The sequence below is a fragment of the Triplophysa dalaica genome, chromosome 20, assembly GCF_015846415.1.
Source record: "Triplophysa dalaica isolate WHDGS20190420 chromosome 20, ASM1584641v1, whole genome shotgun sequence".
Classification (NCBI taxonomy): Eukaryota; Metazoa; Chordata; class Actinopteri; order Cypriniformes; family Nemacheilidae; genus Triplophysa; species Triplophysa dalaica.
In genome coordinates this window covers 14,961,354-14,984,512 of record NC_079561.1, presented here as the reverse complement: position 1 = coordinate 14,984,512, position 23,159 = coordinate 14,961,354, and the positions used below count along the sequence as shown (strand labels likewise).

General features: G+C 38.2%; 1 protein-coding gene across 6 annotated transcripts in view; it reads right to left on the bottom strand.

Annotated features, from left to right (window-relative positions):
- Positions 1 to 1,757: 1,757 nt before the first annotated feature.
- Positions 1,758 to 23,159, bottom strand: part of si:ch73-181d5.4 (death-inducer obliterator 1) — a 37,639-nt gene continuing 16,237 nt past the window's right edge. For 5 of the 6 annotated variants that reach the window (XM_056732554.1, XM_056732556.1, XM_056732555.1 and 2 more), the window contains 10 exons: positions 11,173 to 11,503; positions 9,765 to 9,924; positions 8,815 to 8,895; positions 8,600 to 8,728; positions 8,343 to 8,490; positions 7,213 to 7,705; positions 6,955 to 7,108; positions 6,782 to 6,871; positions 6,253 to 6,448; positions 1,758 to 6,169 (listed from right to left, as the gene is read on the bottom strand). In XM_056732554.1, the coding sequence (XP_056588532.1) occupies positions 2,349 to 6,169; positions 6,253 to 6,448; positions 6,782 to 6,871; positions 6,955 to 7,108; positions 7,213 to 7,705; positions 8,343 to 8,490; positions 8,600 to 8,728; positions 8,815 to 8,895; positions 9,765 to 9,924; positions 11,173 to 11,503 (5,603 nt within the window). In that variant the 3' untranslated portion in view covers positions 1,758 to 2,348. The remainder of the gene's footprint in view (positions 6,170 to 6,252; positions 6,449 to 6,781; positions 6,872 to 6,954; positions 7,109 to 7,212; positions 7,706 to 8,342; positions 8,491 to 8,599; positions 8,729 to 8,814; positions 8,896 to 9,764; positions 9,925 to 11,172; positions 11,504 to 23,159) is intronic. The other variant, XM_056732560.1, reaches the window with a different exon arrangement.

The following is a 23,159-nucleotide window of genomic DNA, read 5'->3' as shown; positions in this document are numbered from 1 at the left end:
TCTTTTCTAACATGCAGCATTGCCCTAAAAGAGTTCAAAGAAAACACGAGCACTGGAAAAACATAAGGGTATGTCTCTGTATGGCAGATGCATATGCATGTGACACAACAGTAGTAATTCTTTGCTTTGCATGCAAGTACCATTAATAATAAAAACATTCATCCCTGTTTGGTAACTCAAGAAGCCCTCCAAATCTTGTTTTTAACACTGAACATAATAGTTAATTCTGCGGTAAACTCCATTATACTTCGAAGGCCAAATTTCCATAGCTGCTTTACCAACCAACAAAAAAATACATATATTAATTTATGATGTATTTTATTTGTACAACAGTGTTGTACTGAGAAACAGTCTAATTAAGAAAGAAAATACAGGAAAAGAAATAGAAAACAGTCTATGGGGGTGGTCCGAAAGCTCTCAGACCTTATCAAACCTATCTTGGTTTTACAGTTGTGGGATTAAACAATACATTAAATTAAATGCACAAAATTATTTTTATAAATAAAAATAAAAAAGTAATAAAATATTTTTTTTTCTTTGGTGAACTATCCCTTTAACCCTACAGAGGAATCCTCTTCCTCCTCATGGTGAGAATTATCACTCTCCATATGAAATATTCTCTCATAGATGCTAAGCCTACATGTTTATTTAAGAGGTTGTAACAGGGTTAAAACTGTTATAGGGCTAGTTTGCTTTAATTGACACACATTTGAGATCAGTATTTATTCAAAGCATCTAATTGAAACACCACATCTTAAATACTAAAAATGTTACACAGAAAAAACTCACAGCAGTCAAACCCAGATGGTTCCGATTCACAGGCTGTGAATCGTTTTTGTGAGAAAAAAAGATTGTTGTGACTGTAAAGCAGGAGCATGTTTGTCTTTAGATGGTGGAACTGTATGAAAGATGTTTAACAACAACATTCAGCCAAGCCCTTCTTCATTATTAATCTTAAATGAAGGTATATATATATGGCAGCCAATACAAACATGGTGATCAAGTGAAATCTAAAATGTAAAGTGTGCATGAATGTTTAATTGATTCTGTGTCTTATTCAGTTTGAAATGCAATCTGTCACTTGAATCACCACATTTTTTTATTTTTATGAAAAAACTGCTGCTACTCTTATGAAGTCTGGAATCCTCGTTAATTTTATTTTCACACAATGAATTTTGAAAAGTTTTTTTTTGACGTCCATTATTCTCCTAATAGCCTACTAAAAAAAGGTAACCAGGAAGATATCAACATGAACTGAAGCTCTCCTACTGTTTTTAAAACATGCTGTGGGGATTTAGGAAGAGTGCAAATAACCCCTAGTAAACTAATAAGTAAAAAATTTACATCCGTGCATAAATTTTACCCTCATCTTTTAAAAATTTAGGCCACATACTTCCAAATAAACTTGTAAATTTTACCTGTGGATGATGGCACTGGATGTAAAAATATTTTTTGCAGCAGTCAAAGAACAGTACAATCAAATTGGCTTTGCAAGTCATTAAACTTATTATTTTAAAATGTTAAACTTCAGCAGTTTCAACTGTTTTATAAGTAACAGCAATTCAGCATTTAAAAATTAAAATAACTTGAAATAACCTGCAAATTCAGTGAGAGACTGAATTTTTTTTTGTAATGTCAAACCACTTGGAACTGTGATTCATTTGCAGTTAGGGTTAGGAACACACTCAACACATTTACAATAATTCTACAATAACTTGTATAGCAATATTTGTGGAAAAACACTATTACACTAGTGGTTTAAAGTTTTTTGTTTTACTAAATGAGCTTGATGAACAGACATTTTGAGATTCGGAAAGACTTACAAACATATAATTAGAAAATAGCTTAAAAATGTATGAACACAAAATGTACAGTTATTTTTATATTTTGAACCAACTGCACAGCAGGAGATAAAATTCTAAAATGTTACCATAACCTTTAGTAGTTTCCACTCACATGTCCTGCTTACATTCTCTTACGTTCTAAAAAACAAAACATTTTCCAAAGGTAACTGAAAGTAGAAATTCAAGTTGGAATAGCAAAATAAAAGTGAACCTCCAAAAGTGTTTTTCTTCCTTGTCTATTCAAACTCTGAACATCTAGGCCCGGTTGCAAGAAACCCCTTAAGAAAATCCTTAGTAAAAATACTGTCACAATTAGAATTAAGGGTTTTCTTACCCTAAGGGGTTTCTTGCAAACGGGCCCTGAACCTTAATGATTACCTATGGTACAATTTTACAGCCCATTATCTAAATCTTAGCTTTTCAACCAATCATTAGAATATCTACTACTATCATTTCTTGCCCTTCCTCTTGTCAATTTCTCTCTCTCTACACACACATACACATTTATATAGAATAATCTCTTTCTCTATGACCACTATTTCCAAATCTCTGCCTTTGGCCAGCCCTTCTGCTGCTGTATCTTCCTCGGGTCCCTCTGCATGGTTGTCCATAATTACTGTCCTGGACACTTTGCTGTCCCCTTCTACCTTCGTAATTACCTCTTCGTTCTTCCGGAACAAGACTTTCTGAGGTATCACTTTGATGAGGATTAAGATTGTGACCCTCCCCATGATCCCAAAGTCCATTGATTTCATTTGTCACAGGACGATGTCTCATGGAAGCTGGTCCCTGAGACCTGGAGCTTACATTAGGAGGCCTCTGTAACCGTGGGATGTTTGGCCTAATTCGACATCCAACTGGAGTGGGTAGTAGTGGACCCGACAACCTTAAAGGGCGAATATTTGTCTGTCCAGAAGGAGACTCAAAAGGTTGCCTCAAATTCTGACTTTCACACGCATTTTGATGTTCTGGCCTTTTAAAATGACTATGAGTTGTGTTGGGAAAACCAGAAAACTCAGAGTCATCTTGAGCTTCAATATTGTCACAGTTTCCAGATGAAGGCATTTGCTCACCATGAAAATCAGGAGATGGTGCATTTTGGTCAATAAACTGTTGCGGTGAGTCAGAGCGAGGTCCTCTAATTTGTGCATTCACTTTTTGACTCCTTGCAAAACCTTTTACCACATCTTGTCCTCTAAATCTAGATTGCAGAGGTCCTCTTTGTTGACCCTTTATTTTTGGACACAGCTGTCCCTCAAACATGCTAGGTGATGCCTCACATGTTAAGTCTTGAGGGTATGGTTCAGACGGTTTTCTCAAACAGGCTTCTGCATCTTCTCCAAATGTTTGGAGAAAAAAAGGGCTATGTGGTTCATACGCATCATGTGGTGGAGGACACCCTCTTGATTTATAAGGGCGGTGATGTAAAAAACCTCTAATATTAGAATGTCCTACATGAAATCTACCTCCTTTATTATGTTCAATGGTAAACTGTCTATATGGAACATCCCCTTTTGGGGATTTACAGTGAGATTGCTGTGAGTTGTGAAACCATCCTCCAGATGGCCCTCCACTATTGACGGGGCACATCACGTCCTTAATTATGTGATGTGAACCACTGTGAGTGTCAGTGCCATCCTGAAACCTAGATGACCCTGGAGATGGACCTCCTGGTTGGATGGTTTTAGAATGTGCAAAAGTACTAGTATTGGCATTCGTGGGCTGAACGAACTTTCTATGTTCCATCACGGACAGAGGCTCTGTTGATGGTTTGCATTTATCAAAACACGAAGGGTTTAAAGGCCTAGGTCTGAAAATATTGATATCCACAGGGGGTGGGCCTAATATGGAGCATCTTTGTTGAAGCTGAGAAGACTCGTCTCTATGAAAATGTTGTCCCTTCATGTATGATTGGCCTTTCTTGTGGCAGAACGGATTTATTTCAGGTTCTTCGCCACTGCATCCACGGAACAGGGGTGCCCTGTGTTCTTGACTCCACTGATGGTCTGTGTGGCTGGGAAGCATTTGCTTATTAAACTGTCCGCGTTCACCAGACTTGAATCCTTCCTGCTTGCGAGACCTTTGCAACTGACTGCTGCATTCTGCATCTGGTGCTAAAAAGTCTCTGCTTTTAATATGAGGTAGTTCTTGGGGTGGAATATCCCTGCAAATTGACTGGCTGTTGTTAGATTGTAGAAAATCTCTATATTGCAACTGGAAATCCTTTTGCGGGTAATCCCCTGCACCGGACAGACTATCTGCCTCAGTCTGAAATGAATTCAGCCAGTGCATTGACAGCAAACCTCTCTTCGGAGACGAATGATTTGACCCAGACATATGTGCTGGTTGGTTATGAGACCGTTGGCAAGGTGATTCTTTCTTGTCATGGTGAGGAACATCTCCCTGAGTTTGGGGAGACTGTAATGTTGGTGTAGTGCTGTTTAAAGTTTGGCCAGTATAACTGTGGGCAGTTTTAACATTTTGCATGTATAGCATTGGTAGTAATCCTTGTTTAGAGGAGTGGTCAATTTTGCTGCTAATTTCAGAATGATTTTGGTTATTATTTAGCGACTTTTCCCCAGGGTCTTGGGATGTGTGAAGTCTCTCGGCATCAGCCTTTGCATTTGAAACTTGCTGAATGGAAGGCTGCTCACAAACAGGTTGTGAAGACTGAGCGTTAAGCACTGATGGCTGTTGGTGGTCAGTATTATGTAAGCGATCACTACAGTCTTTTGAAGATCTGTCTCTCTGGCTCGGGTGGGATCTTGTGGAAGAATCACTTCTCCTCTTGTAGCGTGAGGATGAAGATGCGTCTCTGTGGTGGTGGCGATCGTGATGAATTGTTCTTGATGCCAGTCGTCTTCTTTCACTGTCACTTCGGCTAGACGAATGCTTTGAAGAGTGTCCACTTCTATGGTGTTTGTCTGAAGCATCCTTTGGCACCCTGGATTTATATGACGCTCTTGACGATGCTCTATCATGGCGGTCCGACCTACGTTCATGCAACCTCTTTTTCGAAGACCCTCTACCACTTCCCGTTACACTAGAATGTTCTGAGCGAGACCTTGTACTGTTTTGTAACTGTATAGTTTCAGTGTCTGACGACCCTTCCATGGCAAGTGTTTTATCATTTTCCAATATCTCTTTATTTCTAAACGAAGATGTTACTGCGGTTTGATTCCCTTTCATGTTTGATAATATTTGTGTTGCATTTTTGTCTTTGGGAGCCTCAGATGCATCCTCAGCCTCTCTGCTTGTTTTTCGACAGGTCCGTGGATCCCTTATGTGATTAACTGTTGAAAGATAAGGAAGTTTTTCAATTTCTTCATCTTCATCCCTGCCGAAATTGGGAGGTGGTGACATCAGAGCATGAGAAACAGAAAAATGGGCCATGGACAAACCAATGGCTTCCTTCCGTAGGCGTAGAGTCTCTGTCTGTTCTTCTAGTTGCCTTTTTTGTTCCTCTATTTGCCTATTTAACTCCTCAAGAATTTTTTGCTGCTCAGGCAAAGTTGAATTCAAAATGTTGTCCTGCTCACAGATGTTAAACTTTTGAGGAGTTTTGGCATTACCTGCAAGATAATTTTGCATTTCTTCAAAAACGGTCTCATCCTCTGGATCATAGGCTACGTCACCATTTGCGGTGGAGCTCTCTTGTGTATTTGTAGCGTCTGAAGTTTTGGGTAAATCATTTTTGGCAAAGTCCCCTTTGTCAACTGCATTATACTCCTCCTCTGGGTCATACGGTCTATCATCATATTCAGCCACTGTAGTTTGACTGCTAGACTCTAAAGCTCCATATGTGAGAGCTGGATCATATTCCTCAGGATCGTAAGGCCTATCATCACATAACTCCATTGTATTTGCTTCTTTACATATCTGTAGAATTTGATGAACCTTATCTGTTGCAGAGTTTATTTCACAGTTGGTAGCATCAGGGTTTTGTTTTCTTTGACCAAATATTGTGTCAAGTATTGTCTGAAGTGGTGTGGTACCGGTAGAGTCTCTGGATGGGTTGTCACATGTGATGGGTTCGGGTTCAGATAATACAGATGAGCAAGACTGAGAGCTGGAAATATATAACGGATCTGGATTCAATGAGGTTTTGATGAGGACATTAGGATCAATTAGTGTCTTGGTGTTATGTTGTCCAATATCAAATTCGAGAGTCTTTAAAGAGGTAAAATTGTTTGCTTCCTTACTATCTGAACGGATCGACAAGCTAGGTTTCTTCTGACCAACCTCATGTAGAAATGCCTCAGGCAGCTTTGGTTTCTGACAGACCGCCAGTCCTATTAGAAGGTTGGGATGATTCTGTTCAAGCCCTAATATAAGTAATAACATAAGGTCATTATCGTTTTCATTGTCTTCTGATATGATAACGGTATGTAATCTGTTCATTATTTACCTGGACCCTCTATGGGAAGCAGTACAGAAGGGATGGTCTGCTTTGCACACAATGGAATGAGGTAAAGGTCTTTAATGTGTTTGCAAATATTAGAAACAACCCCGAATCTCCTACGACTGTTGAAGTACGAGAAGAGGGACACATATGCAACCTCTTCTTCTTCAGATCCTGGATGGAACCGGATCAAGGACATTTCCTGTAAACAAAATAAAATACAAATAAATATCATTGAGGGCATTTCATAGACCTGACCATGATGCTGATGACAGAATTTTTTTGTTGGGCATCTCTCCAAGCAAGTGAAAATTAAATTAATAAAAAACCTCAAAAAGTTTGTTAACATTTTCTAAAATGGTTTATACTGCCATCCCATGTGCCCATGATCAGAATCATTACGTTGAGGATTAACATAAGAAACCTGGGTATGATAAAAACACAGTTTTAACAAATGTTTGAATGCATTTTGTTCACTTCCACAAAAGGGTTAAGTAGAATAGCTTTTATATCAACTGTGCGGTAATCTGCTTACCTTTCCCTCTGATGTCTTTATCAAATCAACATATTCCCATACTGTCTGTGGCAAAATCCTGCCACCAATCTGGATAGTGTCTGGCAGGTCCTAAACCGTAACGTACACACATTTAATATATGTCTATCATAATATTATTTACAAACGCCATGGTCTGATTAAAAGGGCTTAACCTCTTTAAGAAAGTCAGGAGAGCCTGATATTAAATATCCTTTTGTGACAAACTTGGCCACAGTTGGCATGTTCAGAAAACCCTTCCATACAGCATCCTGTTTAGATAAAAATTGTCTTGTTCCTTTGTCAGATGGGTAGTGAGATTCCATAAGCCTAAAAATAGAGGCAGAAGAATAACAAAAACCATATTTCAAATACATCACACTGTTATCCATTGTTTATTTTATATATATATATATACATATAACTCTACACACCTTGAAGTGCTTGAGCCAAATGAAGCGTCCAGCCTACAAGCCGATGTAGGTGTTGGTTTCATAAGAATAGATTTTGGCACTATGGGAACAGGCACGTGCGGGGAGGGTTGGACCACCGTTGTCTCTTTAAGAGTTTCTTCTACTTTCTCTGCTGGGGGTTGAAGTTGGGACTGGGGTAAAACAGACTTTGTTTCAGTACTCAGCATCAGAACTTGTCGGAACTGTGCTGTACGGGGATCTCTTCTTGAGAGGGACAAGATGGGAACTGATGGGATCAAAACCGGAGAGAAATCCCTTGATGATGTTGGTACTTCACAATCATCTGCACTGGGAGAAGCCGGGGACTCTGTTATATTGGAATCTTGTACTGTAGCAGGAAGAGGCTCTTCATCCATCACATGATCAACCAACAATGACATCTCTTCCGTGCTTCTCTTTGTCATCTCAATTTTTAGTTTCTTCGTTTCAGGGTCCCTGTCCGAGGATCTCTGGCCTATGTGTAGTAAATGCACAGTTTAGCATTTTCAAAGATCCTTCAGTGCATACAGTACAACTACGTCTTGTTCTGGGGTTACACTAGATTGCAAATTCTTGTGTGACCGCAGAATAAGTCCATTTCTTGTTTACTCTCTATTCAGACATTTTGATCTTTAGTAATTGGGAAAGTTTCAAGGATTGTTGAACCTGTGGTCTGTAATGCTTATCATAATATAGACAGCTGTAGTCCTTGATGGTGTTTGGTCAGTACATGAATCCAGCTTAGCTAAACTACACAATATATTTACAGCTGTCCTGTGCAACACCTGCTTATTAGATCTGCTCAATCTGTCTAGTAGTGCGTCAAGAACTGGTTTGTACTCAGCATTGAGTTTTTCTAATTGCAATGATTTAATGTTTAACGATCTAAAGACACTTTTGTTGTATAAATATTTTTCATGTTATCATAAAAACAAATGACACATTCATCATTTTAATGGAATAACCGTAATTAACGTTTGTGAAGGAGTAAACCCAAAGAGCATTTTTTTTTACTTTTGGGTGATTTTTTTATTAATGAAAATGTATACTCTTGAATATATATTATTGAACATATATATCTTCTTTAAAATCAAGATGTTTAGAAGACATACCTGTACATATTCTGCAATTAAGGTCAAACAGATGGCATTTATGTTGTGATGTTGTGTCTTTCAGCATGCAGCTTATCATGTCTGGGACATCGGGGCTGCATTTCCTTGCCAGGCTCTGCTTTCGTTGAGACAAACATGTTTTCTCATCCTGAGGAAAGACAAAAAAACAAGAAGCTGAGGCGAAGGGACTATATTTGTATCAAAGTTTAGTATGTACAAGAAATTCACACTGTTAAGTAACTAAGGCATTAACTCACTGAGCTAGTGGTCGCATTCAAAGGGTTTGTGCTCTTCACATTGACCGTATTTTCTGTCACATGCAGAGAATGAGAGGAAGATATCTCCTCTAATGTCATTTGATGCACATCTGTTTCACAAGCAATGTCCTGTCGAGAATGGTCAGAGGGTGAAACACTTTACACAACTAACTAGATATACGTTCTTCCTGATTTTTTGAGGTGTGCAGGTTTACCTCAACAGACTTGTCCTGTTCAATCAGATTAATAAGTTTGATTGGAGAAATCTCTCCTTTCAAAAGCTGATGACACAGCTCCTAAAACATGTAAGAAGAAACAGAATACAATTCCAATCTTAAAGTGGTCATATGGCACAAACATGTTTTTCTGTGTCTTTGGTGTGTAATAAGTTGCCCGTGCATGTATTAGACACGTAAAAGTGCAAAAATTAAAGTGTCGGAGCAAAAGATGCATTCTATCTAAAAGTGAATGCTTTCGAGGACCAACCTGAAATGCCTCATGTAACCGCACCTCCACAAATCCACGTCAGTTTGTGGTATGAGTTGACTAATGCTGGGGCCACACCAAAATATTTTTTAAAATCTTATATGAGTTTTAAATGGTGAGAGACCACAAACATGAGGAGAAAACATCCTAGATTTAATCTTTTTGCTACTATAATGTGTGGTGCGCCGTGATGTGACAAAGAAAGCACACCACACAGCCGTTTAAGATCATCGGGACTTGAGAAGAGAAATCGGCCCAATTATCTTTGGGTGTGGCCCTAGCATACGACTGCCCAAATGTATACGGAAGTTAGTATTGTCAGTACACTTGCTTTGGAATCTGATGTTCCAAATATGGTAAGAGGCGTTACATTTCCAGTCCGTTACGCTTGCAGTATTCGACAAATCACTACGCACTGGTTAACTGGCAAATCATAGCACAACTCGCTTTTCAGAAAAATTAGCTTTGTTAAAAATCCACGCGTTTCAGAGAGGCGGGGCAAAGTAGAAATGTATACAAGCACGGAATGTGGAACATACAGCATTCTTAAAAACTTAAATCGTCTATACACATTGCATTACATCTAAAACGAACAATAATATTCGGTTTAGCTGTGTCATAGGACTCCTTTAATCTAAAATAAACCATTTGAAACTTTGTGACATTTACTAAAACATACCTGATTTTTGGGATCTTTCAGGTTATGTATGAGATGCTGGCATTTATCCTTGTACAGCTCATCTGTGGTGTAGTACATATTGAACACGTCTTTCTCAGTGTTCAAAGCCAGTTTTTCAACATCATGCTCAGTAGTGTCCGAATGGTCAATTTTATTTATCCTGGTAATAGAACACATCGCTGTAAATTAAAACTGCCAAAAACAATGTGAATTTTCTAGTACTAATAATATATATTCTTTACATAAAGATACACATACACAAAGTTTGTGAAACCTTTGTGCTCCATCCTAATCTGTGCACATAGCCTGTTTCTAAATCACTTGCTTGCAAGGTCTTCTATAATATTCATCTCTGTTTTTATTTGTTATCGATAGAAACTTTAAAGAGTACATAACATGAGATCATGAAAATTACATTTCACGCAGTCTGGAATGTTGCAGTGTTTGAAAGTAAGCAGTCTGCCAAATTGTAAATCCGAAGGTGAAAGTTATTGTCTTGGAAAAAAGGGAATCACGCAAACAAGTCGTCCCTAGTCCGATTAGCGGATTTACATCACTACACACTGATGTTGTCCCCTACATTTTGCTATGACTGCAGGCAAAAACTTCACTCTTCTCCCCCAAACAGTGTAGCTCGTAAGGCTCATTCGCAGTAAACTAATCACAGCAGTTAGACCATCGGACCATTCACATCACACTAGGCTAGCGGAAAGGAGGGGATTAGACCGATGAACTGCGGAATGAATCAATTGAGTGTCAGTCAAGAAGTAAGGTAAGAATAACTGCCTATTACAATGAAGTAATAGTGTTTTACAATTCTTTGTACATAAACTTGTTGTTGGACACTACATAAACCAAAGTAGGACCTTAAAAATCCCTAGTTATGTACTCTTTAACATTTTACTTTATATTACAGATTCTACTGCACTGGATCTAACTTTAACTGATATTCTGCTGGAGTCAGATAAAATGTTACAAGATCCATAAAAAATGATAATACTACATTAGACCATATATGCATCAGATTTGCCTCAGACTAATTATTATGATTATTATTGCTGAGGCCTAAATCTACTCAAAGTTAGTGATCTGGTTCAATTTCAATGACAAAGATAATGTTAATAACGATCTTTCAAACTTGTTTCAAATTTCTCCAGCAGTTTAGATAAACTTGATGCTCTCGTCTTCGATTACAAAGTGGAATTTTTATCATTTCATCTAAATGAAAAAACCTGTAAATTTACCAAAAAGTCCCCTTTCAGATATTGCAACATTTTTAAAACACAGAAAAAAAAGTTTTCTTTTAAAATGTATCATATCAAAAAGGTATTTGTTTGAGAAAAAAAATCATCTGATTTATTTAGAGAAATATGCATTTGGAGTTCAACATCACATTTCCTCCTCTCACCTTAGAAAGAAAACTTCAGTCAGAGAGCAGCGAATATTCTGCCTGATTTGGAGGAGACTGGAGAGAGGGGCCATGGCATTATCATCTGGGGTGGGTCGAACATCTGGAGGTTTGTTGGACTTCACAACTGACTTTCCTGGAGTTTTACTAAGAGCTACTCTAAGGATTTCCAGCCGTGGAGAGCCTGGCATGGTTTTCCTGGCTCTTCCTGGAGTGGACTTCTTGATGGGTGGGGCAACAGCCGTCTTTTCAGAAGAGGGATTATCTAAATTCATATTTAAAAGCTTGCTCTGTGTGTCGGCACTCAACTCAACTTTTTTTCCCCTAATGACTGGAGGAAAAAGAACAAAAAGAATGCACAATTTATTGTATGTTTGTTGAATGTTACTTACATTGTATTTACACAACCTAGGCATATTTCAAATATTTAGCTGGACTTTTGCTAATTTTGAGAAATGTAGCTTGAGCTGAGCCATCTGATCTCCAGGACAATCCACATAGAGTGACTGTTCTTTCTCAAGCTATGTTATAATAATATTTCATGAAAAAACTGTTACATTTAAGCATTTGAGCCATATTGCTGACAATGACATAATTTAAGCAGATCGGTCTGTGCAGCGTGCGCAAGAAGTTATATTTACATTCATGCATTTGGCAGACGCTTTTGTCCAAAGCGACTTATATGGCATTACCCTATTCATTTTACATGGGTATGCGCAATCCCCTGGGAACCCACAACATTGCGTTGTCATCGCAATGCTCTTACCACTAAGCAACAGGAAAAGTTAAACACCTCTAATAAGCCCAAAACTGCACATTGCTATGGATTCAGTTGTGCTGATAGGGATCGCTTTGTTTCAGCGGGGGAGTGGGTAGGGCAACCAAGATATACAGTATGTAAGTACGACCTTAGCATCAGTGTATTGTGCAAGTTTACGTCTACTTTAGTTGCCGTTAATATTACATAACTAGTAGATGTATAACAAAGATTTTTAGTTATATGGTTAAAAAAGATGGTCTTCTCCCTATTAGATAACCAAAAGAAACGGTTCATAATTATATTTATTTTACTTGTATGTATCTATTCATATTTTAGTAGTGTTTAGTACTATTCAGTGTAGTTGTGATAAGTGACTTTTGTATGCATTTTATTAATAAACAAACAGATTGCAATAGTTTTCCTTGTGTTGATAATACAATAAAAGTTAGATGATCTATTATATACAGCGGGGAAAATAAGTATCTGAAACATCAGCATTTTTATCAGTAAGGGGATTTCTAAGTGGGCTATTGACACAAAATTTCCAGCAGATGTAGCCTTCAAGCCAAACATTGAATTCATACAAAGAAATCAGAACATTTAGGTATACAAGTTCAGTCATAATAAATAAAGTGAAATGACACAGGGAATAAGTATTGAACACATGAAGGTAACAAGGTGCAAAATGGAAAAGAAAGCCAGGAGATCAGCTGAAATCTGTCAGTATTGAGAGAGAAACCCTGCCCCTATCAGTACTAATTGATATCAGCTGCTTTAGTCCTAATTGATGGCCTATTAAGGCTTCTCATTACTTAGGAGGCACACAGGAAAGACTTCATGATGGGTAAAAGCAAAGAACTCTCTGTAGATCTTCATAATCTTATCGTTGAAAAGCATTTTGATGGGAATGGTTATAGGCGCATTTCCAGAATGCTGAAATTTCCTGTGAGCACTGTGGGGGCCATTATCCGGAAATGGAAAGAGCATCAGTTCACCATTAACCAACCACGATCAGTCGCTCCACGTAAGATCCCTGTCCGAGGAGTCCAAAGAATAATCAGGAGAGTTCTCCAAGAGCCAAGAACCACTTGGGCAGAACTTCAGGAAGACCTTGCATCAGCAGGTACTGTTGTTTCAAAGAAAACTAGAAGCAATGCACTGAACCGCCATGGCATCCATGCACGCTCACAACGCAAGACTCCATTGCTGAACAAAAAGCATGTTGAGGCTCGTTTAAAGTTTGCGAAAGAGCATTTGGAGAAGCCTGTGAGATTATTGGGAGACTATAGTATGGTCAGATGAAAGCAAAATTGAACTTTTTGGCAGTCATTCTACACGCCATGTTTGGAGAAGAAAGTGCACTGCCCACCACCCCAAGAACACCATACCAACAGTTAAGTTTAGGGGTGGAAGCATCATGGTTTTGGGCTGCTTTTCAGCAAGGGGTACTGGCAGACTTCATATTATTAACACACATTATAACAAAAATAATAAACACACATTTTTTTATCTTTCATGTCTTAATTGAGAACAACCAAAAAAAACCTTGTAGTGCTTGAGGGAAAAGTATGTGAACCCTCGAGTTAATGACCTAAAAGCTAATTGGAGTCAGGTTTTAGCACACCTGGAGTCTCGTTAAGATAATACGTTTCGAGGTGTGGACTACAGCTACTTTGACTGATAAAAACCCCTCAAACTTTTGCAGTTTGCTCTGCAAATGTAGAATACGCTTATGTGAGCCATGCCTTGCCTAAAAGAGCTTTCAGACGATCTACAATCAAGAATTGTTGATTTATATAAAGCAGGCAAAAGTTTCGAAGTTATTTAAAAAGGCTTTAGAAAGTCTACAGCTAGGCAAACAATCTACAAATGGAGACACTTTGGGACTGTTGCTACTCTACCAAGAAGGGGGCGCCCAGTTAAAATGAAACCAAGAGCACAACGAAGACTCATCAATGAGGTAAAGAAACCATCCCGAGTGACAGCCAAAGATTTGAAGGCATCATTGGAACTTGCTAACATCTCGGTTCATGACTCTACAATACGTAAAACACTGACCAAGCAGGGTATCCACGGCAAGAAACCACGAAGGAAGCCACTGCTTACTAAAAAGAACATTGCACACCTGAAGTTTGCAAAAGAGCACATTGACACTCCATAGTGGAATTGGCAAAATGTTTTGTGTACTGGTGAAACCAAGATTGAACTATTTGGAAAAACATGCGTGTAGAAAGGGCGTAGAAAGGACACGGCATATCATCATGAAAACATCATCCCAACTGTAAAGTATGGTGGAGGAAACATCATGATTTCGGCCTGCTCTGCTGCATCAGGGCCTGGCCAGCTTGAAATCATTGAGGGGAAGATTAATTCCCAAGTACATCAGACAATTCTTTTGGATAATGTGAGAATGTCTGTACGTCAGCTGAAACTGTGTAGAACGTGGGTGATGCAACAGGACAACGACCCAAAACACCGTAGCAAGACCACAACAGAATGGCTTAGAAAAACAAAATCCGCCATTTGGAGTGGCCAAGTCAGAGCCCAGACCTCAACCCAATAGAGATGATATGGATTGACTTGAAGAGGGCCATACACAAGAGACGTCCAAAGAATATGACAGAGCTAAATCAGTTCTGCCAGGAAGAATGGGCTAAAATTCCTCCACAACCATGTGCAGGTCTGATCCACAGCTACAGGAAGTGCATGGTTGAGGTTATTGCTGCCAAGGGGGATCAACCGGTTATTAATTCTAAGGGTTAACATACTTTTTCCCACTGCCATTTTGAATGTTGAATGAGTGCATTTAATAAAGAAATGAAAGATCAGTTTTCAATTCTCAATCAATCAGTTTGTTAATATGCTTGACTTTTTACATTTACATTTATTCATTTTGCAGAAGCTTTTATCCATAGCGACTTACAAGTAGGGTGGAGTGGGCACTCTGTATCAGAGCAGAGCAAACAGGGGTAAGGTGCCTTGCTCAAGGCCAATTCAGGCATTTCCTGGTGGCACTGAGAATTGAACCAGCAACCTTCTGGCTACAAGTCCAACTCTCTAACCACTAGACCACAATTGACCCAAATTTTAATGACAAATTTATTCAGAAAACCATGAAATTCCAAAAGGTTCACATACTTTTTCTTGCCACTGTATATACAGTTGAAAGAAAAAGTATGTGAACCCTTTGGGCTTACTTGGATTTCTTCATAAATTCATCATAAAATGTGTTCTGATCTTCATCTAAGTCACAACAATAGAGAAACACAGTCTGCTTAAACTAATACCGCACAAACATACGTTTTCATGTTTTTATTGAACACAACATGTAAACATTCATAGTGCAGGGTGGAAAAAGTATGTGAACCTTTGGGTTAAATACCTGGTTGACCCTCCTTTGGCAGCAATAACCTCAACCAAACGTTTCCTATAGTTGCAGATCAGACCTGCACAACGGTCAGGAGAAATTTTGGACCATTCCTCTTTACAAAAGTGTTTCAGTTCAGCAATATTCTTGGGATGTCTGGTGTGAATCGCTCTCTTGAGGTCATGCCACAGCATCTCAATCGGGTTGAGGTCAGGACTCTGACTAGGCCACTCCAGAAGGCGTATTTTCTTCTGCTGAAGCCATTCTGTTGTTGATTTACTTCTATGCTTTGGGTCGTTGTCCTGTTGCATCGTCCATCCTCTGTTAAGCTTCAGTTGGCGGACAGATGGTCTTAAGTTTTCCTGCAAAATGTCTTGATAAACTTTGGAATTCATTTTTCCATCGATGACAGTAATCCGTCCAGGGCCTGAGGCAGCAAAGCAGCCCCAAACCATGATGCCCCCTCCACCATATTTCACAGTTGGGATGAGGTTTTGATGTTGGTGTGCTGTGCCTTTTGTTCTCCACACATAGCGTTGTGTGTTCTTTCCAAACAACTCAATTTTGGTTTCATCTGTCCACAGAATGTTTTGCCAGTAATGCTGTGGAACATCCAGGTGCTCTTTTGCAAACTTCAAACGTGCTGCAATGTTTTTTTTGGACAGCAGTGGCTTCCTCCGTGGTGTCCTCCCATGAAGTCCATTCTTGTTTAATGTTTTCCTTATTGTAGATTTGTCAACAAAAATGTTAGCATGTGCCAGAGATTTCTGTAAGTGTTTAGCTGACACTCTAGGATTCTTCTTCACCTCATTGAGCATTCTGCGCTGGGCTCTTGCAGCCATCTTTACAGGACGACCACGCCTAGGGAGTGTAGCAACAGTGCTGAACTTTCTCCATTTGTAGACAATCTGTTTTACCGTGGACACATGGACATCAAGGCTTTTAGATATACTTTTGTAGCCCTTGCCAGCTTTATGTAAGTCAACAATTCTTGATCGTAGGTCTTCTGAGAGCTCTTTTGTGCGAGGCATGGTTCACATCAGACAACGCTTCTTCAGAACAGCCAAACTCAAAACTGGTGTGTGTTTTTTATTGGACAGGCCAGCTTTAATCAACACATCCAATCTCATCACATTGATTGGACCCCAGGTTGGCTGACTCCTGGCTCCAATTAGCTCTTGGAGAAGTCATTAGCCTAGGGTTTCACATACTTTTTCCACCCTGCACTATGAATGTTTACATGTTGTGTTCAATAAAAACATGAAAACGTATAATGTTTGTGCGGTATTAGTTTAAGCAGACTGTGTTTCTCTATTGTTGTGACTTAGATGAAGATCAGAACACATTTTACGACCAATTTATGAAGAAATCCAAGTAAGCCCAAAGGGTTCACATACTTTTTCTTTCAACTGTGTATATATATATATATATATATATATATATATATATATATATATATATATATATATATATATATATATATTTATATATATATATATGCACTCTTAGAGTGATTGAACTTTTAGAAAAATAACTTTAAAGTTCAAATGTGAACTTCTAATAATCAAAAAGGTTCAAAGTTGAACTTATATGAGTTCTATAAGTAACCCTTTGTTATTTGGTATACTGTTAGAAGTTCTTTTTAGAAGCATCACATCCAAAATGCTTGCAATCATGCAGTGAGATTATTTGGATCTAATTTATGTGAAACATAAAGAAACCGTTAAGTATTTCACTGGAAAGCTGTGTTGTCAGACGGGGTATATTTTCATCTCGACTTCGCATCGAAAGAAGAATTCCGTTCAAATGTTTCTCGCGCCTATGGCTCAGCTCACAACCTTTACAAAATCTACTGCGCAAGCGCAGGAACTGAGAGGGAATGGTTGAATAACTGAGGTAAGACCTAACAAAATAACCAAGACCTTTATGAAAACATGAAAATAAAACAAATGAAAAGATTTAGGTTTAGACGTGGTTACTGTACATTAAAATACAGACAGAAGCTCTGCTAGTTAACCAATGTCAACGTTACCTTTCTTCTATTAAGGACAGTGAAAAGGTTATTAAAAGAGATGCATAGGGCTACAAAGGCAACATTTGTGTTAATTTATTCGTCCCCTCACTTTCTTTTAAGTAGAGAAAATGATAAACATATCAATGAAAGGGGAGAGATGCTAACAGACGCAGGTGACAACGCACCTGCAAAATTGATGAACTGCATTTCTAGCAGCACAATATGGACAACAACCAGAGCTCAAGTACTGATTGTAAATTAAGATTTATGTATTTAACGTTAAAAACCTTGTGCTTTCTTCTTGAACAGTCATATTACCTGTAGTCTTCAAGGCACAACAAACATTCATCTTTTCTAGCAGAACAGTCTGCTTATTTAGGTAAACTATCTACTCATTTAGTGGCTATTATAATTTATTCTGTCCAGTACATGAACTAAGCTTCATAACATATTAACATATTAACATAAATTATGACAGAATTTTCATTTTTGGGTGAAGTACTCTATCCCTTTAAGTGTGAAACTTTGTTTGATCTTAATTAAGATTATATAAATGACAAAACTGAATATTTAACTGAAACTAATCTGTTAATTAATTTTTTATGTGGTATATTACTGTATAGCGTTTAATCATTCCATGCATTTTCGGTTAATTTTGTGGCTTTCCAGATGTGTCTCTCTACTGTCATGTTGCCATTAACCCACAACGTGTACAAAGAGTCAAAAGTCAACATAATTTGAATGAACGGAAAATCCTTGATCTCCATTTATGCCTTACCACAAGGAACATGCTAGAGGGTAATGTTTGATCTAAATTGATAAATAGATTATCTGTGAGTAATACATTTTATTGCACTCTACAAATGGCTGGGTTATTTTTTAACCCATACCGCTGGGTTGAGTCCGTTGGGTTGTTTTGTTGGGTTATTTTTCCACATGTTAAACACTTTTGAGGTAGTTTTAGTTTTCAAGGTGTTGGGTTAAACCCGCTGGGTTAATGTGCTGGGTTGTTTCTGCTCACCGCTGGGTTATTTGAAGAGTCTCGAGCGCTTACCGCCCTGAAGACGTTGAGTGTACTTCGCACCTTTATTTTTATAAAGCACAAAGGGGCAAAGTCACTGGCTGGAGCAATTTAAAGCTAAGTTTTTTTTTTACGTTATAATTGAATATTTATTGAAATAAGCATAATTTTTAACGTTTTGCAAGGCAACGGTGTCTTAACTAACATTAGTGATGAAATTTAGACGACCAGCAACTGTTACCTCAGATCACCATTACAGATAAATTGACACCGCATAGTCCTGTGAAGATGCGCGAAAATGCGAATTAATAAAATTTTAGTGTACCCCATCACATGTAAGCTAAGTTATGAATTTTATTGAGAATTTAACAAAATTTGAGTCAAGCCGGCGAGTGCCCCGCGAGCGCGGGCAAGCATTTACGGTTCAGGAACGCCTCTCTCAGTGTTCACTCTGGATATTAAGCGGCCAGTCAATTATATTGCTCCCTCTGTTTTAAACCAAACATTTCAAGGTTTGTGCACATATTAAAGAAAGACGAGCGTGGTAGTCTGAATTTAATGAGTTGATTTGCTGCACGTGTGGTTTCTTAGTGTATTAAGTGTAATTCATAATGTATTATACATAATTTATATGTCTTTAGTTAGTTTTATTAATTGACATTTGTTGCTACATATTGTGGAGTATGTTTACTAGTCATCCATCCATCCATTTTCTACCGCTTATCCGAACTACCTCGGGTCACTGGGAGCCTGCGCCTATCTCAGGAGTCATCGGGCATCAAGGCAGGATACACCCTAGATGGAGAGCCAACCCATCGCAGGGCACACACACTCACTCATTCACTCACGCACTCACACCCTACGGACAATTTTTCCAGAGATGCCAATCAACGTACCATGCATGTCTTTGGACCAGGGGAGGAAACCGGAGTACCCGGAGGAAACCCCCGAGGCACGGGGAGAACATGTTTACTAGTCATTTATAATGTTATTTATAATGCTTGTTAATGTTTGATATTAAACATTTTTATTTATTATAATTAAACTGTTTTCTTTTAATTATGCAAATCTAAAAATATTGCTGTTACTGGGTGTAAAAGTTGACATTTTTATTAACAATTATTTTTACAGTCAAATAAAAATATTTTTTTTAAAAACAGATGTCAATTGTCTTGATTGACAATGAAGTACAGAATAAATTAAGAATAACCCAGCAAGAATAACCCAGAATTAAACACATGAATAGTTAAAATGACTACATTTTGGGCTTTTTCAATAACCCAGCATGCTGGGTTATCATGTGTAACCCAGTGTGCTGGGTTACTTTAACCCAGCATGTGTTCTGTCCAATATTTACCCAGCGCTGGGTTGCCAATTGGGTTGTTTTTAACCCAGCCATTTTTAGTGTGTGAGACACGCTTTTGGCTTGAATGAGTACCTAGTACTCAAGAGATCAGAGTAAAGAGGTTTGCCTTTCTGTATTAGTATAAAGATATATTTAAATGAACCATTTTAATTTAGTAGGCCATCATACACTGTGCTGCAGATTTTTTTCGTGCAAGACGCGGAGCAAGTTTTCCTCAATGATCTGGATTACTATCACAGGTAAATAATATATTTATATAAAGTTTTCTTGCCTCTCTCTCTATTCAGTTTTTCTGGTCAGTTTTAAGGGGATTTGTTTATTATAGTTTCTTGAAACATCAAAATAAAGTTTGTCCAAATCTTTGGACAAAACACAATATGAAAATGAATGAATGATCCTTATCATTACCTCGGGCTGTTGCATCTTTAGGTTTACTGATGAGACTTTTTCACCTGCTGTGATCTACTGTGTGAGATGATGTCACATATAAAATTAGAGTTGAAGATGTAAAAGTTAATTATTATTTGATTCATTTGTCTGATTTTCTTTCTATCAAGTGTCAGTGAAGCCTACATAAGTGCAATGCAGCAGCTGATGAGCAAAAGGTAATTGTAAATGGAAAGAAAGTCAGGAGGGTTTGGAATATGATGGAAAGTAAATGATCACATTACAGATTAATTTGGGAATTTTTGTTTGTTTAAAAAAATATATGGGCCTATTTGTAGAGAAGAGGGGTTGCTTTATTTTATAATTATCTTACTTTGTTTATATGTTATACATATCACAATGAGATGTTAAAAAAATGTATTGTTACTTTGTGTTTTGTCCGAAATTGTTGCATGTACGCAAAGAAATTTAATGGCGAATCATGGTGTTGTGTCCTGCTTTAAATAGTTGTACCTGCTTGTAATAGTTGTATTTGAAATATATGTATAATCTTTTTTATCTGTTTTTATATATATATTTTTATTTTGTGTAAGTGTTATTTGTATACACCATGGGTCTGAGAGTAACACAAGTTCAATCCTCTATATGCATGTACATGTGGCAGAATTGACAATAAAGCAGACTTTGACATGAAATGTAATAGTATAATGTGTAATACATAATATTAACAATAGTAATAATAATACTGCTGGAATGGTGACTAGAGAAGGGTGCCAAAAGGAACTCTGCTGGTTCTTTAATGCACATTTAAGAGAGGGTTCCAATTGAAAACGTTTTAAAAAACCTTTAAGGTTCCCCACAGCTGCCATTTTAGTGGATTTAATTCCTCCATTCTTGCATCTTTTCCTTGCTTCCTTTTCTTAAATCCTGCAAGGGTGGAGCTAAGATGCGAGTAAAGAGAGTGAGGAGAGGAAAAAAGGAAGTGCAAATAGGAATGAACCCTAACAATCTTTTCATTGAACTCTTTGATTTACTTAAAGGGGTAATATGACACGGCTTAAACAAATATTATTGTTTGCTTTAGATATAATGCAATGTTTATATACGATTTAAGGTTAACAAATGCTGTATTTTCCACATACCATGCATGTTTGTATCTCCTCTTTGCCCCACCTCTCTGAAACGCGCAGATTTTTTACAAAGCTCCACTCTCTGAAAAGCGAGGTGTACTATGATTGGCCAGCTAACCAATGCGTAGTAATTGGTCGAAAACTGCAAGCTTGTGATGGTAATGTAACGCCTCTTACCAAATTTGGAATATCATGTTCCAAAGCAATTGTTCAAAAACATTTGGGTGGTCTTTGTCAAATCATACCACGAACAGACGTAGATTTGTGGGGGTGTGGTTAAACAAGGCATTCCAGGCAGGTCTGGGTGAGCATTCGCTTTTAGATAGAATGCATCTTTTGTTCTGACAATTTAACACACCAAAGAAACAGAAAAACTGTGCATTCCTAATTATGACCAGTGACAGGTGAAGTGAATAACACTGATTATCTCTTCATCACGGCACCTATTAGTGGATGGCATATACAGAGGAGGAAAAATGATCAAGCATAAGGATAAGAGCAAGTTTGACAAGGGGCAAATTGTTATGCTAGACGAGTGGGTCAGAGCATCTCCAAAACTGCAGCACTTGTGGGGTGTTCCCGGTCTGCAGTGATCAGTATCAACCAAAAGTGCTCCAAGGAAGGAATAGTGGTGAACCGGTGACAGGGTCATGGGTGGCCAAGCCTCATTGATGCAGGTGGGGAGTGAAGGCAGGCACATGTGGTCCGATCTCACAGACGAGCTACTGTAGCTCAAATTGCAAAAGTTAATGCTGGTTCTGATAAGTCAGATCGGTGTATGCACACGTTTGTGTAAGAATCATTCTCAAGATCATTTCAGTACTGAGACTTTGCAACATTCTTTCATTTGGTGACATTTAAAGGGAACTTAAAAACACTCAATGGCTGTGTAAACAAAACCCTTCTTGCCTCGTCAAAAACAGCTCTGCTCGCAGCAACCCGTTTTGGTGCATGTCTCTTTAAATGTTCTCAGCGGAATAACATGGATTTAAGCGCTTGTCGTTGACAAGTTATATTGTTACACACACAATGTGAAAGAATAACCAGTAAACTGTGAATGATTTGTCAGCCTAAGCACGAATGATTTGAGACGTTCAAAACAAAACTTACACGCCGTGTTTCATCCCTGCTCATAAGTAAAACAAACAGCTTGCCACAGCTAAATGAAATAACGCACATATACGGTTTTAACATTCATACAGTTAAACTCCAGGTGTCCATCTGCACTTATATACAGTAAGTTTAACACTGGTTTTTAACACTGAATGTTCTGTTTAGCCCGTGACTGACCTAGCTCCCTTCGCAATCATGTGCTAACGTTAATATTCTATATATACGGAACATTTACGTCAATTTAGACTTGAGAATGATGTTCTGTCCCAGGTTGAAAAGCACTCCTGCTTGAAGTGATTCGCACAAACAAGCAGGTTTTTACTGAAAAATTAAATAAATCAAACCCTGTCTCTTCCTCAGATTGGACTCTGTGCAGCGACTACATTGCTTGTTGTCCAATAACTTTAGCGTCATGTACACTGCTGTTGCTTGTGAAAACAGCAATGACGGAGCGCGGTGCGTGGAACTGTGTAGATTAAGGGGTGGTAACATTATAATTAAATCCGTTTTGTACATCACAACCGGAGCGAAATTTGACCGGCTCAATTTCTCACATACTTGCAGGGAAAGGCACACCAAAATAAACTCACTGGGTTCTAATTTTTCACGTTTTCTGGGTTGCTAGATGCACTGGGGACCCGATTATAGCACTGAAACACAGAAAAGTGGGGTCCTTTGGTCTGTGCAGTGCCACATGAAGCCGAACAAACCTAATAAACCAGAAACCTAAAATTTAGGAAGAACTCCTATGTGCAGAGAGTACAAAGTGTGCTCAGGTCTGGATGAACAATGTCAGTGCAGCCCTAAAGAGAAATGGGGACAATCGTGC